At 39.0% G+C, this 17591-nt stretch overlaps 1 protein-coding gene and 1 long non-coding RNA gene across 2 annotated transcripts in view; one reads left to right on the forward strand and one right to left on the reverse strand.

Moving 5' to 3' along the window:
• The first annotated feature begins 7864 nt into the window (after positions 1 to 7864).
• LOC131380994 (uncharacterized) overlaps positions 7865 to 17591 on the forward strand; it is an 81087-nt gene continuing 71360 nt past the window's right edge. The window contains exon 1 of the long non-coding RNA XR_009209378.1: positions 7865 to 7915. This is a non-coding gene — a long non-coding RNA (uncharacterized LOC131380994). The remainder of the gene's footprint in view (positions 7916 to 17591) is intronic.
• Positions 13492 to 14121, reverse strand: LOC116480193 (nucleophosmin-like). The gene has a single exon (XM_032753313.1). It carries the CDS (start codon positions 14119 to 14121, stop codon positions 13492 to 13494), a length of 630 nt encoding a protein of 209 aa, XP_032609204.1.

A 17591-nucleotide genomic window follows, 5' to 3' on the forward strand; every position in this document is an offset into this window, starting at 1 on the left:
AACAACCAGAACTCTCATATATTTTTGGTAAGAGTATAAGTTGTATAACCACTTTGGAAAAATGTCTAGCATTTTCTTAGAAAAAAAACATACACTTATATTATGACCCAGCAGTTCTACACCTAGACATTTCCTTGAAGGAAATGAAACATACATTCACAAAATTACTTGTACATGAATGTTTAAAGCAGCTTCATTCAAAATAGATAAAACCTGAAAATGGCCCAGGTGTCAATCAACCGGAGAATGGATGAATACACTGTAGAGTGTTTCTATAAAGGAAGGCTGCTCAGAAACAACAAAGGCTGAGTACAGGTACACAAAACCCATCTGCTGAGCAAAAGAAACCAGACACAGAAGCATATACGCTGTAAGGTTCCATTCATAGACAGTGCTAAGACAGGCGAAATGAGTCTTTCTTTAAACAGTCAGAAGAGTGGGGAAATGGGGTGAACATTGACTGGGAGGGTTCCATGGCTACTTTCTGAGGTGACAGCAATGCTCTGAAACTGGAGCTTTGGTTACACAAGTGTGTGCATCTGCTAACTTTTAATGAAGGTACATTTAAGTTTTGTTCATTTCACACAACGTAAATTTTAAATAAGCATAAAATATTTAATTGTAGTTAATGATACAGATTCTGAAGTGTTTAGGGGTGGCATATACAGGAATATGCAACATATTTGGAAATGCATCAAAAAACAGAACTGATTAATGGCTCATAAAAAGCCAGATAAGTGATAACGCAAATAGAGCACACGTCTGCTGTAGAAATCACGTGGTGTGTATTTGAGTTTTCAGTGCATCATTTTCCAACTTTTCTGTATGATGAAAGATTTTAATAATCAAATATTATATAAAGACAACTTCAATTTTGAGACATTGATGTGCCGATCAAAATTGTTTCCTGATAGTAAACCCCTTACGAGTGGGAATAGTCACTCCACCTCACGTTGGCTGAGTGGATATAAGCAGATGCTTCCAGGTGTCGCCTCTGGGCTAAGCTCCCCAAAAAAACATTTTATTTGGCCTGTTTCTTGAGTCCATTGCCTCTTTCCTTTCTTCACTGTTATCCCTCATCTCTTTCATTTGAGTAAAGTTGTGATAGCATAAGATGCTGTCCTGCCTTGCAGTCATGTGAAGAAGAGTCCCACTGGAAGTGTGGTGGAATGGGAAGATGATGGAGTCTTAGGGAACACTGCAGAGGGCCCTTTTCAGATCCGGACTGCTCATCTTCATTTTCCTTGTACGTTACAAATAAAGTAAAGGTCTTGCTGTTTTAAGCATGCTTTCACTTACCACTTGTTAACGAAAATAACAAGCTTAGATTTTGGAATTAGTAGAGGGGAGGAGAAAGATAATGGGAATTGAGGATGCAACCATCCCAGCTTAGAAACCTGAGATCAATTTTGGTCAATAAAAACATTTTTAGAAACTGTAGTTTGTGATATTTGGGCACATACAACCAAGCACCAACTGTAACTACAGAGTGAGGATAACTGGTAGGAAAAATACAGAAGGTATGGCTATGTTGGCTGCTGCATTACCACCTTCAATAAAGTCCTCCCAGTGAAGAAGCATGAGCTTGGTGTAGTACTGATGGCCTTTAAATAGAGACAGAGAGAGTTTCCTGCAAGGGTTATTCTGTACCAGCAGTCCAAAATCTGTGTTGACTGAGACTGATTTTCTGTTTGTTTGTTTTTAAAATTTTAATACACTTTATTGCATATATTTGAGGTATGCAATATGACGTTTTGGGATACATTAGTAAAATGGTCATAGCAGTGAAGCAGATTAATATATCTATCACCTCAGTCACTTTTTGTGAAAACAACCTATTTGTTTGCAAAAATCCCTAATACAATACAATTCTATTAACTTTAGCCTTTGTGTTGTACATTAGATCTTTAGAATTTGTGTTTCTTAAATTCAGATACTTAAAGACATTAAATTAGGAATAGAGGAAACAGATAAATAATAGGTTTGCATCCTGTGACTGCTATATAATCCAATTATGAAGAAAATACATGAGTTTTGGGCTTCACTTTTCTCCACTCATTTTCAAATTCACACATTTTTAAATATTTCTTATCTATCAAGCCTAAATCAGACTGTCAAATCTAGTTAAACTATTACCTAGCATGAGTTTCTAAATCCAGACTACATGATTTAAAAAGCCAGTTTTTATATCCTAAACTGAAACTTGCATATGCTGTAGCTGAAAAGCAACCATTTTAGTAGTAGATAATTTTGGGGTCTTAGGCCTTTTTCAAACACCTCTCAATTAGAATCTGCAAGACAAAGAGAGAAAATTTTCCACCAGGTCATGATCAAGGATGCTGTTATTTCTCTAGAGACTGTTGTTTTGAATTGCCTCAGAACACAGCCCGTAATTTAAGGGAGGGTTAAGGATAGACCACAGAGAACTGCTGCTGAGATTAAAAAGTAAAACGATCTGATGAATATGCCTAGACAACAACTTTGGCTACAGTTACTCTATGTAGAATTAATAGGAAGTAGATAGACATGAATTCTGTGTTGTTTGAGAAAAGTGCATTGCCAAGTCCAAACAGAGCATCAACAACCTTTTTCATCATCCACTAAGAAATCCCGTAATGCCCTAAATTTTTACCATAGAAGTGGGCTGCAAAATGGTACATCTTCCAGGAAGGATATTCTCCCTGGGGCCCACCTTACTCTGTTCATGGAGAAATTTAATGTGGGCAATCCACCCAGAAGGCAGAGCTGTTGGGTCATGAAGAGCAACAAAGGAGAAAAATGTCCCATAGATAAAACCAAGAGACTCACCTCTCTGTTAGGGCAAGGTACTTACCATTCCTTTTCAGATGGTCTTGACTTGTGCCATGTTCCAGGAACTGCTGTGTTGCCCTTTCTACCCATCCAGACCAAGAGATTATCTTGTTTCTTCTCCATTATTGTATGATGGGTATCTTGTGCCAATTCATTATCAGATAGTTAAGAGACAATCTTACCTTAGGCAGAGGACCGTATAATTCACAGAAATGCTAGACTTTGGGGTGGGTGAGACTTTGTGGTCATTTCCCTAGGGGAGTTAGGAAGTGTATTTTGAGGATGTATATGGATGGGAAGAGTGCAGGTATGGATGTTGGATAGACCAAAGAATGGACTGTATCGGATACCGACACTTGTCCAAATGATCTCAGTCCCCTTTATTACCAGCTAGTGGAACTTGCTTTGAGCAAGGTAGAAAAGTGCTCAGCCAAAACGATTAATTTTCCTTGTCACAGGCATGCACTCTAGTCTGGTCTTCCCAAGGATATATGTAAATGAACAATCCTTCTGAAGAGCCTTTGAAAAGGAATAGATGCAATTTTCTCTTTTTCCTATGCCCTTCCACCTTCTTTCTGCTTAAAATGTGGATACAGTGTTTACAGATAGAGCAGCCATTTTGCAGCAACAATATAGAAGGAAAATGGGTCTTTGGTGAGCTTGCAGAGCCATTGTGCATGTCCTTGGGGCTTGTCATAGCCTTTTCTTACTGCATGAAATACATGGAACCTTTGCTTATTTCAATTGCTTTGGGATATTTGTGTGCTTTCAGTCTGATTTAGTTCTAAAATAGAGGAGAGGCAACCTACTTCATCTCATAGTTTATATCTCAGAAAATGAGTGCAGGAATGGGATAAGAATAGGGAGTAGTCTTACCAATACTGGTTAACAATTTAATTTTTATCCTTACTCAGTAAGAAATTTGCTTATTTCTCTCCAACTGGAGTTTAGGATTTTTTTCTTCTAAGATCTAATCTAGAAATTAATATTTCTGCTAAAATCTTTGTATAGCTTAGGGAAAATATATAGAGATAATTGAAAGTTCAAAGAGAGACAAAAATGTAGAATTATGGAAATAGTTTTAAAAAACATTGTCAGACAACATGTAACAGGCAATAGAAATTTATCAGAGACCACTGGCAGGAAATAACCATTTTAGCAGAGGTGATGGAGGGTATTTAAACATTTTACTTTGCATAACTGAATTTCTTCTGAATATTTCTGATTTCCTCTAAATCTCAAGGAATACTTCTGACTTTGCAGGCCCTTCTGTACTCCCTCTCATCTGATGCTGACTGCTTTGGTCATTGGAAGTCTCAAAGATTAGAGCATGGAAGGAAAGACCTGAGGGAGTTTTTCTCTGCCTTTGTCTCGGAGACATATCTGGGAGGGGCTGTGCGTCTCTCGTCTGCCAAACCAGACAGGATTACCACAGTTGTAGCTGCCCTCAGGTTCCAGCATACTTCTTTTATCCTTTCAGCCTGGAGGGGAACATTATATTAATGACGTTTTCTGACTGTTGCATTATCAGTTCTATTTGGCATCTTTGTCTTCTGACACTTGTGTAATGCATTCATTCTGTTAAAGTCTTTGTTAAATTAGGGTGTCTTTTATTTTTCTGATTGGAATCTAGACATCCCAGACACAGAAAAGGTGGCTCCACAAGGGAGTCGGGCCTCTCCAGGTTGGCAAAAAGAATGGAGGAAAGTGGAGGCAGAGACAAGAAAATAGTTTTGCGGGTAAATGGATCCTGTGGAGGGGTCAAAAGTGTATCTCACATTGATTTAAATAATATGACAAGACCCACCCAGGGTCTAGTCTTGTCTATCAAGTAAGTTGCTTCAGTTTCCAAGAAGTTGAGTTGGAGTGTTGAGAATGTCTTACGTTTTCTCCCTAGCAGTCCTGAGGGAACAAGAGTTTCTCTTTTCTAGGTAAGGCAGCAATGGGGCCTGAAATTTTTCTGCTGAGAGTGTGAATCCAGGATCAGAATATGTGCACACAGTAAGAAGACTGAAACTCACATTATAATGAAAGAAAACAAGAACCATCCAGATTGGACCAGAAAATATAACATTATCTGAGCCAAATGCATTAAAAAAACTAAGTTCAATAAAAATATCTTAAGCATAAAAGAATTCAAAGGTAGACTATTACCTTCATAAAAAATGTAGTGGCTTTATTGAACTAGTATATATTGTTCTCATTAGTGACAGTGAGATGTTCCTTCTTTCAGAAAATGTTGTCTTTCCCCCATATTGTCAAAAATCGATGTTTAGTTTAGATTGAGCCTAACTAACCATTGCAGCCACTATCCCTGACCCCTCTCAAACACATTATTGGACAAACAAACGATAAGGCAAAACAAAACAAAACCTCAAACCTCCACAGAGTCTTCTCTTATTTTATATTCTCTAGGTTTAATAGTCATCCTACATTTTCTCTGGAAACAATAAAATACTATGTGAATGTGAGCAGGCTAGTTTTATTCTCATTTCACTTCACATTTGTGTTGTCTGGTGTTAGGTCTAACGGGTAGACTGCAGCTCTACAGAAGGAATATTGTTTTATTTTACTTACATGTAGGATTGAGCCTAATTCCCTTTCAGTCAACAGTGTATTAAGTGGCTCACAATAAAACAAAGGGTCAATAAGGGAGACATGCCACCTTGAAAAGAAATAAAACCGCCATTTCCTCAGAAGACTTCTCTTACGAAAGAGGAAATAAGATCTTAATTGGCATCCAAACTAACAACAGCTGAAAGCCCTAGAGCCTGAGTGTAATTAGACCTCAAACTCAATTAGCTGGCCCTTTCCTGTACCACTTGGAGGCAACAGGTGCCCCAGGTTTTCTCCTCGGCTCCACTTCCTTGTTAATGTTCCCAGGTTGCAGGGGAGGTGGAAAAGGGATTACATTTCCCTGGTAACTCTCATCCTGCAGTATGGATATTTTAGAAACCAGTTATGCAGGTCTCCCTGGGACACAGCCTTGGCTATAAACATTAGTCTCTTCAGGCTCTGAGTCACGATGTCGTCCGTCGATACCACCATCCATGGTATGTGTGTTCATTTTGGATAAATCACAGACCTAATGTTTTGGTTTCTGTGCTAAGTAGACATTGGCAAGTATTATTTCACAGCGGCTGCTACTAATGACCATTAAGAAAAAAATTATGCAGGGGAAGTTAATATTCAAGGCAACATAGCTTGTCATAAACCATGGCTATAGGCAACAATAAGAAATGAGACACACCAATTCGAATCATTGTGATGATGAAGGCTTACATATGGGTGAATATGTATTCCTGAAAAAGACAGAAATTAACTGGCACAATGGCCAACATCTGCTAGAAAATATCAAGAATTGGTTACACTTCTAAAACTGTATATTGGTAGTTATCTTTCAAACAAAATAGAGCAGGTATGAAATGAGAATAATTTTAGCTCTCTTGAAGGTTGCTGTAAGCTTTAGAGGAATTCATGTTTCAAAAGTATCTCACACAAAACCAGGCAGAAAGCAAGTGCTCAATAAATGTTGACTCTTCTCCCCTAAGTTATAAAGACACACCTAAGTGGGAGTTTATCTTTTGTTTGTTTGTTTGAGATGGAGTCTTGCTCTGTTGCCCAGCTGGAGTGCAGTGGCGCAATCTTGGCTCACTGCAACGTCCATCTCCTGGGTTCAAGTGATTCTCCTGCCTCAGCCTCCCAAGTAGCTGGGATTGCAGGCACCAACCACCACACCCAGCTAATTTTTGTATTTTTAGTACATACGGGGGGTTTAGCCGGGATGGTCTCGATCTCCTGACCTACTGATCTGCCTGCCTCGGCCTCCCAAAGTGCTGAGATTACAGGCGTGAGGGAAGTTTACTTTATAGGGACTGTAGTGGGACAGCATATACTCATGGGGACAGAGCCTGAGCAAGCACCTTAGTCAGATAAAACAGAGTGGCAAGGAAAATTAATTGTTCTGAGAAAAAGTCCACAACGACAGTTAAGATGCTAGCAATACAGATCCTCCCTTCTTGCCTTGTGCATGGAATTTAGATGCCCACTTGTGTAACAAATATCCACATTTATTCTCGAACTATGTGAATGTGCTGCACCTTTGGTTTAAACGAATATATGTCAAATGAGTTTACCACCTCAGTTGCAATTTATGTAATTTTTCCTTCTAATTTTCTTCCATTTATCTCAAGCTGTACAACAGAATCTGACCCAAACCACCGCAGCTGCAGCTCCTCCTGGGCTGGTGGAGAGCATGGGGCGCTGGATGCTCTCCCTGTTGTGCACAGCCTAAGGTGGTAGCTGGAGATCAGAGCTGCTGGATTGTCTGTTTTCCAGTGTATTGGTTGGCCCTTACCATACAGTGGGTCTTCTTGACTAAAAAATGTTGGCTCTAAAAGCATGTAGGGCAGGCTTGGTACAGCATTTGCCGACCAGAGGAGCTGGTGTGATTCAGTCTAAACAGCTTCAGAAAGACAGGTGTGTCTCCTCCTTCTTCCTTGTGAACCCCAATACTCCTTCCTAAAGACTTCCAGCTGCTGTATGTAAGTGACCACTTGAATGAGTTTCTTTTTAAAGGAGGAGAAAAGTAAAACAAACGTCTCGTAAGTAAGACTAAGTACCAATGGTGCATGCAGGTCTGCTCAGAGTCAGATAGGTCGGCCTAAAGCAATACTCAGCCGGTGACCATAAAGTCTGAGTAGCTGCACAGCTGTTCATCTCCTCCATGAAAGGATCATTCTCTTAGAGGAAGAACTGAGCAGTAGGTGCAAACAGTGGCTTTGATGCTGGAGGACGATTGATGATGCAGGTATCATATTTCTCATATTGAGGTAGTAAAGGCAAGGCCTGTGACTTCCAGTTGGCTTGGCTTTTCTCTTGGTATTACAGTGGCAATCAAGGTTTTACACAGATTGTTACAAATATAAATCATTGAGTCCACCTGCAAAAGAGCCCTCCCTTTCCTTTTACAGATGATGACTGTAAGGTCTACAGCGATGTTACTAGAACCGTACTCCACAGACTGCTGCTACGGCATCCCGCAACTACGGCATCCCGCAACTACGATCGTCCCTCTGCCGAGAGATCAGCCAGCTAGCCACATGTAAGTCTATCACATTCCTAAGCACGTGTTTCTTTTAGCTCACAGTTTTTCCGGAGAACAATGCTTTGGTGGAGGAAGCAGTGTGTTGATTTCCTTGAGTACGCTATACTCGATCCTTATGTCTGACAGACTGGCACTTGGAGTGGCGGCGATCTAGAGGGTTTAAATGTCTAGAAGTTAATTAACTAACAATTAGTGCCAAAATTGCCAGTAGAACCCACAGGTCCTGATGCTCCATCCGTTGCTTCTCATGTTCTAGTACATTGTCTTTCAGTGATATAGTACAAAACGTGTAATATTCTAAAGAGCAGTTACACATCATTTGGAAAACTTTTGGAGCTTTAAAACAGTTTATATTTTTTTACCCTCACCTTTGAAGGCAGGTTGACATTATTTTTATTAATAAGACTGAATAGCTGCTGAATAATAAACAAAAAATGTCAAATAAGTAGGGAAAGAGATAGAGAATGTGTAATGGAAAGTTCAGGCTACAGAAAGTGATGATTTCCCCCTTTGTGTACACCATTCATAGAGTAGCAACAATAAGAATGTGCAGTTTATAAAGTAGAGGCTAAATGAGATCATCTCTGTAAACTGCTTAAAATAATGCCGGGAACATAGTCAAATCTCCATAAATATTACCTATTAATAGTAGTACTACCAGTAATTATAGCTAAAATTTACATAGGGCCTAATATATGTTAAATAAGTATGATAAATGCCTTGGATAAATAAGTTAATTTTATCCTTTCTCAGACCTAGTAGCTAATGCTATTGTCCTCATTTTACAAATGAGAAAACTAAAGAAAAGGCAAGTTGAGTAACCTCCCAGTGTGCCATAGTGAGTTAGTGATAGAGGGAGACAAGAAACCAGATGGTCTACCCCCAAATTGTTGGCATTTAACCACTCTCCCATATTAATTCAACAGTAGCCACAGAAAGGAAACTTAAAAAATATGTATTTCTCATTATTGCATCAAAACCAAAAATAGCAGGTCTTTGGAAAGACAAGCCTTACCTGTCTTTCTGGGGATCCAGAAAGAAAGTATTAAACCACGATTTCTCTTGTGGAGATGAATAATAAATAGACACAAGTCCCAGAAGCAAGTTTGCAAAATCATATAGAGGTTTTCCCCATAACGCTACTGCTTATATCACTTCTGGTGACGGTCAATGCGTACTTTTGAATCATGGTCTATGAAAGTAATTCTGTAGAGTAAATTTAATTGAATAGCTTTCCTATCACTTGCAATGCGTTTGGCAATTATAGGTTGACAAAGATATGGGCTGACTTTTGGATGATAAATTGAAGACTGTGATATTTAACACCTCTCACAGATTTAGTTCTGTTTAGAAGCCTTGTAATGGAAAGGCGTATGTTTGGTCTTTTCTTTATGTATGTAGTGCTCGTTTCCTCGATGACCTCATACAGTTACTTGATTTTAAACAACATTTATATGATAACCACTACCAAATTTAAGTCACAGGCTCAGACCTCTCTCCCAAATTCCATACTCAAATTTTCAAACACCCGTTCACATCTTTGCTTAGCTATTTAACAGGTCTCTGAAACTCAAGTCCTAAACTAGGCTGATCTTTTCCCACTAACCTGCTCCATCCCCAGACCTCTCCCTCTCAGCTGATACCAACTCGATCCTTTTCATTTCTCTGGCCAAGCATCTTAATAAGGTTGTCCTTGACCCTTCTGTTTTGTTCACTCTGTGTCTACTCTATCAGCTCATCCTGTTGGATCTACTTCAAAATGCATCTGTGGCCACGTTGCATTACTTTCCACATTTCTCCCTATCTGTCCATAGTGCTTCAAGTCATCATCTTCTTTTACCTAGATTGCTGTAACAGCAATCTAGGTAAAACAGTAGCTTTAAAGAAGGCTACTACTGTAACCTTCTTTAAACATTAAATGAAAGTGTGCCTTTACTCTGCTCAAAACCATATAATGGGTTGCATTTTACTCTGAGAAAAGAATCAGTAAGGTCAGAAGACACTACAGAATTTTTCTGCCTCTCCTTCCCTGACCCCCTTTTCTTTTTTATTATTATTATTACTATTATACTTTAAGTTTTAGGGTACATGTGCACAATGTGCAGGTTTGTTACATACGTATACATGTGCCGTGTTGGTGTGCTGCACCCGTTAACTCGTCATTTAGCATTAGGTATATCTCCTAATAATATCCCTCCCCCTTCTCCCTACCCCACAACAGTCCCTGGAGTGTGATGTTCCCCTTCCTGTGTCCATGTGTTCTCGTTGTTCAATTCCCACCTATGAGTGAGAACATGCAGTGTTTGGTTTTTTGTACTTAACGATAGTTTGCTGAGGATGATTTCCAGTTTCATCCATGTTCCTACAAAGGACATGAACTCATTATTTTTTATGGCTGCATAGTATACCATGGTGTATATGTGCCACATTTTCTTAATCCAGTCTATCGTTGTTGGACATTTGGGTTGGTTCCAAGTCTTTGCTATTGTGAATAGTGCCGCAATAAACATACATGTGCATGTGCCTTTATAGCAGCATGATTTATAGTCCTTTGGGTATATACCCAGTAATGGGATGGCTGGGTCAAATGATATTTCTAGTTCTAGATCCCTGAGGAATCGCCACACTGACTTCCACAATGGTTGAACTAGTTTACAGTCCCACCAACAGTGTAAAAGTGTTCCTATTTCTCCACATCCTCTCCAGCACCTGTTGTTTCCTGACTTTTTAATGATGGCCATTCTAACTGGTGTGAGATGGTATCTCATTGTGGTTTTGATTTGCATTTCTCTGATGGCCAGTGATGATGAGCATTTTTTCATGTGTTTTTTGGCTGCATAAATGTCTTCTTTTGAGACGTGTCTGTTCATATCCTTCACTCACTTTTTGATGGGGTTGTTTGTTTTTTTCTTGTAAATTTGTTTGAGTTCATTGTAGATTCTGGATATTAGCCCTTTGTCAGATGAGTAGGTTGCGAAAATTTTCTCCCATTCTGTAGGTTGCCTGTGCACTCTGATGATAGTTTCTTTTGCTGTGCAGAAGCTCTTTAGTTTAATGAGATCCCATTTGTCAATTTTGGCTTTTGTTGCCATTGCTTTTGGTGTTTTAGACATGAAGTCCTTGCCCATGCCTATGTCCTGAATGGTATTGCCTAGGTTTTCTTCTAGGGTTTTTATGGTTTTAGGTCTAACATGTAAGTCTTTAATCCATCTTGAATTAATTTTTGTATAAGGTGTAAGGCAGGGATCCAGTTTCAGCTTTCTACATATGGCTAGCCAGTTTTCCCAGCACCATTTATTAAATAAGGAATCCTTTCCCCGTTGCTTGTTTTCCCCTGACCCCCTTTTCTACACACCCCTTCCTGTCACTCTCCACCTCCCTCACTGCACTCCAACCCCATTGACTCTTATTCCTGGTTCTTGAATAGCAGGCATGCTTCTCCTTGGGTGTTATTAGATTTTGTGGATTTTTGGCCCCTTTTCTAAGATAATCTGCTTTGTTAATTTTCTCACTACCGGTAAGTCTTCACACAAATCTTGCCTTTTTTTGTTTGTTTGTTTTTGAGACAGGGTCTCATTCTGTCTCCCAGGCTGGAATGCAGTGAGTGGCGCTATCTCTGCTCACTGCAGCCTTTACCTCCAGGGCTCAGGTGATGCTCCCACTTCAGCCAAGTTGCTGGGATGACAGGTGTGCCACCACGACTGGCTAATTTTTATATTTTTTGTAGAGATGGGGTTTCGCTATGTTTTCCAGGCTGGTCTCAAACTCCTGGGCTCAACTGACTCACCTGCGTCAGCCTCCCAAAATGCTGGGGTTACAGGCATAAGCCACTGTGCTTGGCTAAATCTGGCTTTCTTAATGAGCGCTCTCCTAAGCCCTGTATTTAATATTGTGTCAGTTTTCACCTCCTTCACTCCATTTCAGCTGTGAATCCTGATTTACCCTGCCTGTTGTACCTTTTCCTTTTTACGTATATTCATGAAACTCCAGTATAATACCATATGATTGTACTGTGTATTGTATTCATTGATTGTCAACTGTGGAGACACATTTTGGCTCAAGTTGGTAATATTTACATAGTTTGCATGGTCATGCTGTTGCTAGATGTTCAGGTTGTGGAATGCCTCCAGGAATACTCCTACCGCCCATAGCATCAACACGTGATACAAACCTGGAAAGCCAGAAGTCAGTCATGGCATGGACATGTCCTACTGCCCAGGGGGAAGATGTATGTGGGTAGTGAGGAAAAACGGGTTTGAAATATTCAGTTGCAAGCCTCGTTGCATAGCATTAGGGGATACAGTAATATACATATAAGACCACCTAATCTGCACACAACCTTGAGTTCAGAACTTACAATGGTTTATATTTGAAAACCTTATGAAATTAGCACTTTATTTAACAGGTGAAGAAACAGAGGCATGGAGAGGTTAAGTAACTTAGTCAAGGTCTCATGGTAAATGCAAGAGCTGGGCCTTGAACACAAATAGTTCCACAATCAAACTTGTACTCCTGACCTCTAAGCAGAATTCTTTAGTTAATTCTTTCATTTTCTCCTGCAATCCCCTCTGCTGAGGGTCACAAGTGCTGTCATGCTGTCAGCAGAAGGTAACAGCGGTATCATTAGTTTATCCTTTCCATAACCCTATGAGGTAAACATGACAACGACTTCAATTTTAGGGAAAAAAATTGAATGTAAAAATTATTTAAATCTCAAAGGTCATGACATTCATCCTTGGCAGAGCTGGAATTAAAATCCAAGTCTCCTGACTTTCAGATCAAAATACTTTACAAACTGTATGCTACTCCTCAGCTGGTGGTTTATGACATTGGCTGTCTAGAGAAAAGTACATGGTCTCTGTGACCTTCCTCAGTTCAACAACAAAACCCCAGAGGGAACAGCAATGGATGCATCATTAAGATAAGAGATCTCACAACACTGAGCTAGGAGATGATTTCTGGAAATCCCTACAAAGGAATCTCTGGGATAATGCTTAGATGCTCACTTCTAGCAAATAAAAGATGGGATGGTCCTTCTATTTTTTTAACTTTATTAAAATACTGAGTTTTATTTCACATGTATATTTTTGTCTCCCCACCATTTCCATGTCTGACCACCACTACTACTATGTCCTACCATAACATTCCATACAGACTTAAAACCAAGCAAAGGGTGGAGTTCCATCTTTGAAAACTAAACAGGCATTTTGGACAACACATTCTTGGCAATGGAACCTGGACAACATTTATCAAACATGGCAGGGAAAGCTGTCACTCTGCATTATAAAAAGGACAGCCAGACATCAACCCTTACAGAAATGAAATAAGACAGAAAACTTTTAACAAATTGTTTAAACTCTTTTCTTAAAGAGACTTCCTCCACTGCCAGAGATCTTGAATAGCCTCCTGGTCAGTTATCTGGAAGCCATTATTCACATAATTGATGAACTTGGATTCTACTTTGGGAAGGGAACCACCTTTTTCTATACTTGCTTGCATTTTTACTTTAACGTCTTCTACAGAACTAGGTCCTTGTGGTGTTTTAGGAGTTTTTCCTGTTTTTCGAAGGATTCTTATCCTTTTGATCTTGGTGTTGATGGTTTTGAGTCTTTTCCATTCTGATTTGACTTTTGTGCACTTTTGGCTAGAGTATCTCGTATAGATTTCTTCACTGGCACTTTTTCTTCTGTTTCCTCATCATCAAAATCGTCATCTTCATCATCATCATCATCATCTTCATCAGCAGCAAGTTTTACTTGTTTCTGTGGAATCTTGCTACCACCTCCCTGGGCAGATTGCATTCCAGATATACTTAGGAGTTTCACATCCTCCTCCTCTTCATCTCCTGACTCTGCCTCTTCCTCCACAGCTACTAAGTGCTGTCCACTAATACGTACTGGTCCTGAGCCACACTTCAACCGTAAGGTGACTGGTGGTGGTATTTCAAAGCCCCCAAGGGAAACCATTGGCTGTACAGACATTTTCAAAGTTGCCAGTGTTACTTTAATTGGACTGCCTTTGTAATTCATTGCCTCTGCTTCAACAATGTGCAATTCATCCTTTGCACCAGCCTCTAAACTGACTGTTTTTAAAGATAATGATGAAAATGAGCACAAGTTATCTACCTTAAAGTGATCATCTGTGTTGGCCTTTAGTTCACAACTGAAAAGATAGTTCTGGGGCCTCAGGGGGCTCGTGTCCATGTCCGTCGAATCTTCCGTGAGGTGGTGTCATGTACTTAGGTGGGAGAGAAGGCGGACGGAGATAAATGACTACTGCTCAAGAGAATAGCCGCTCAGGACAGAATCACACCAGGGGTCCTTCTATGTTAAAGAGCAGGTAAGCTCCCACTGTGTCGCACAATCTTGCCAACCAGAGATCTGGCAAAAAGCCCCTAATGGTGCGACTTTGTCACAGATATAATTAGAACGAATACCTCAAAAAGCCTTTCGACTGACCTTCTTAGCTTCCCCCAACCAAAAGCAAGTGTGCTGTCAAAAAACTGGGCTCTTAGGGTGAGAAACCAGCTTTTGGATAATTCCACGTATGCTGGCCTGTGTACTCTGAGCATCCCTGACCTTCATCTCCAGAAAGTGTTGTTATTTTTTGACCATCTTGATTAATCCTGTGACCTGATGGAGCTTCCAGGCTCATTTAAGTTCCCTGTGTGAAGCTGGCTTAACAAGAGATCCCAGAGTTTTACCTCCCCCGCTGAGAAGCCCCACTGCTTAGTTAGAAACAGGTGGGGTCTGAAAAGTTCCCACTGTACGGCCAGGTTATGTGTTTAAAGTCTCTTGTGATGAGGATGCCATCAAATATTCCCATGTGAGACTGACCAAAGTGGTGATTTGAATGCTTTATTTCTATGCCATTTTGCGAAGTAAGAATAGAAATCTCATTATTTATACAAGTTAAATTCTTACTTTTACATACTGAAGACTTGGCCTAAAGTATTATATTTTAATGTCAGAAAAAGTCAACAAGAACTTATCAACCTCTCATTCATGAAAAAAAAAAAAAAAACTAGAAAATGTCTGTCCTCATTGAGGAATAATCTGTTGTATAGTTAAAGTCAATTTGAATTTAGGGAGAAGTATGAAATTGCCCAAACACACAGCACACACATACACACACATCCCACCATCAACACACATAAAACCTCGCAACATTTCTCTTACTCTTTGACGTCTGTATGCCAGACGAATGTTCCTCAGATGCTTCCATATGTCCCAAAATATGTGCCTTCCTTATTTCATTATGGCAGGTTAATAGATATGGCAGGTTAAATTAATTATGACTTAAAACTTTCCACAGTTTTGAGTTTCCAGTATTTTATTCCACAGGAAGAAAAATACAACTTTCAAGTACAATACTTCTAACAATATGACTGATTTTTTTTCTTGAAAAAAATAACTGTCAAAACATGACATGTCAGATTCAGCTTCCTTCCACCAACATATCACAATCTGTTTTGATGGAAAAGGGATATATTTTAATTATTTGTTTTTAATCTGACTCCAGACTTGACATATGGCACCTCATTAAGTTCTCTCTACATATTCTGGTAAAAACAAAAACAAGCTGTACAAAGTTATTCAACTTCTGGCATAAAAGTTATTTTTAAGAACTTCTATTGCTTCTTAGGAGGTTAAACAATTCCAAAAAAAATATCCTTTAAGAGCCTGGAGTGACATCCATTTTGAGAGGCTTGCCGGGAATCAATCACAGCAGACATTAGCTGCAGGCTAAATGTGCTCCTTGAGTGGCGGGTGTGCAGAGATAGGTGCTGACGGCCCCTCCATGAGCTTGTTCCTCCCTGAAATGCACAGATATTGCCCACACTGGGAAAAAAAGCATATATTATCTTCAAACTATGGATATTTTCAAACTGTGGATAAAGTCCTTTATGCCTCAACTCTGCCTCCGAAAAGGAAGATAACAGACCATTCATTTTTGTTCAGCTTTATGCAATGCACTTTATGAATGTCTCCTCTCACATAGCACAAATAGACAATTCTGATAAGTATCGATTTTTTTCTGTTGGAGACCAATCTAACAGAACTATCAATTAACCAGAACTTCTTATTTTGTCTTGCATGCTACATTAAAAAATAACTTTAAAAAATCCTCTCATTCAAAATTTTGTTTAAAATGTTTTAAAAATCCTTTCAAATAACAACAAATAGGGACATTCAGAGGACATGCTCATGCCAATACAGTTTCAATCTACTAATTTAGATTATAATTATCTATGCACTTGAAAATGATCAATAATGTTTAGAAACCTTTCTATTTATTTACATTTATACAATAAATACCGAGTACAAACTTTTTTACTGAGCTTAAGAATTTTAAAAACTAGGAAGATGAGACACAGTCCCTGTTCCGAAGCAGTTCATCGTGCTAAAGAGAAGAATGTTGTTGACCACAAAAAAAGGGAATGAAAACAGATATTAGCCAGAGTCTTCTGTAACAAAGTTTGGATATAAGACCATTTAGGGATGAAGCTCGTGAGGACATGTCACTAAGGTTTCTAAGGCAGTCACTCTAATAGAGACAAAGTCCTGCTCTGTGTTCTGTCTTGTCCTCAGAAGCTGATGGGACATGGGCTCCTTCCTCTAGGGTCTCTCTTGCCAGATTTTAATCTCTGTTCATGTTAACCTCCTCAATGATCTGATGCTGTATTAATTGCATTTGAAAAAAGATGTTCAAGAAAGATTTGGTGAGTGCCTACTATGTACTAGACATAGTCGTAGGAAGTAATGATGCATTGATGAACAAACAAGTTCTCACTACCCTACATCTCACATTCTGGAGGGAAGTATTATGCCACTGTAATTAAAAACAATTCAGTGTGTGTTTATGTGTCAGTGTGTTTGAATGCATGCTTTTGCATTGGGTTAGCTTAATCTATATTCTAGGTATTCATAGCCCAGTGCTGGTGATCAGCTGTCATTTACTCTGAATGTCTAATTTTTAGAGAAGGCTATTATAAGTTCTTTCAACTATGTGTGTCTCATCAATTCCAGAGGCTTTACTAATTAGTATAATACATATTAGATTTTCATCAGTGAAAATAGTGGCTTGTTTGATGCTAGAAATTAGCTCTAATAGGTAAAATGATTCAGTTATGTGGATTAGCAGAAATATTTTCATGGACTTTTTATACACATTACTGGGTTATAAAAATCTAATGAACCCAGTAGTTTATAACCTTGGGGTTGACGCCTAAGCCTTTACTTGCTTAAAACCAACTAAATGTGCTATATTTGTATTTTGAGATTTTTTTATATGGATTAACTAAAGTTTAAATTTGAAGGATAGGATGTAAAGATAAATAAATACAGGTGGAGAGATAAGCAGAGAAATAGAATCAAGGTACACAAGGAGGGAGGGGTGATGAGTATACCAGATGATCTTAAAATTAAGTATCAGAGCAATAAACTTTCTTTTTGAATTAGAGGAGCCAATGAGAAATGCAAATGCTGTGTTAAGTAGATGTGCAAGTTTTCAGCAGAATAGAGCTGTGTGTTTTGCAAAATGTGTTTCTCATTGAAGAAATTAATCCCGCTCATTCTCAAGGGACAACCAGAGACTATAATCTCAGGGCAGCTAAAGACGAAATCCTTTAGGGGTAGCATAGAATGCCAAGAAAATTGCTGGAGTTACGTTT

This window comes from Hylobates moloch, unplaced genomic scaffold (assembly GCF_009828535.3).
Source record: "Hylobates moloch isolate HMO894 unplaced genomic scaffold, HMol_V3 SCAFFOLD_13, whole genome shotgun sequence".
NCBI classification, from domain to species: Eukaryota; Metazoa; Chordata; class Mammalia; order Primates; family Hylobatidae; genus Hylobates; species Hylobates moloch.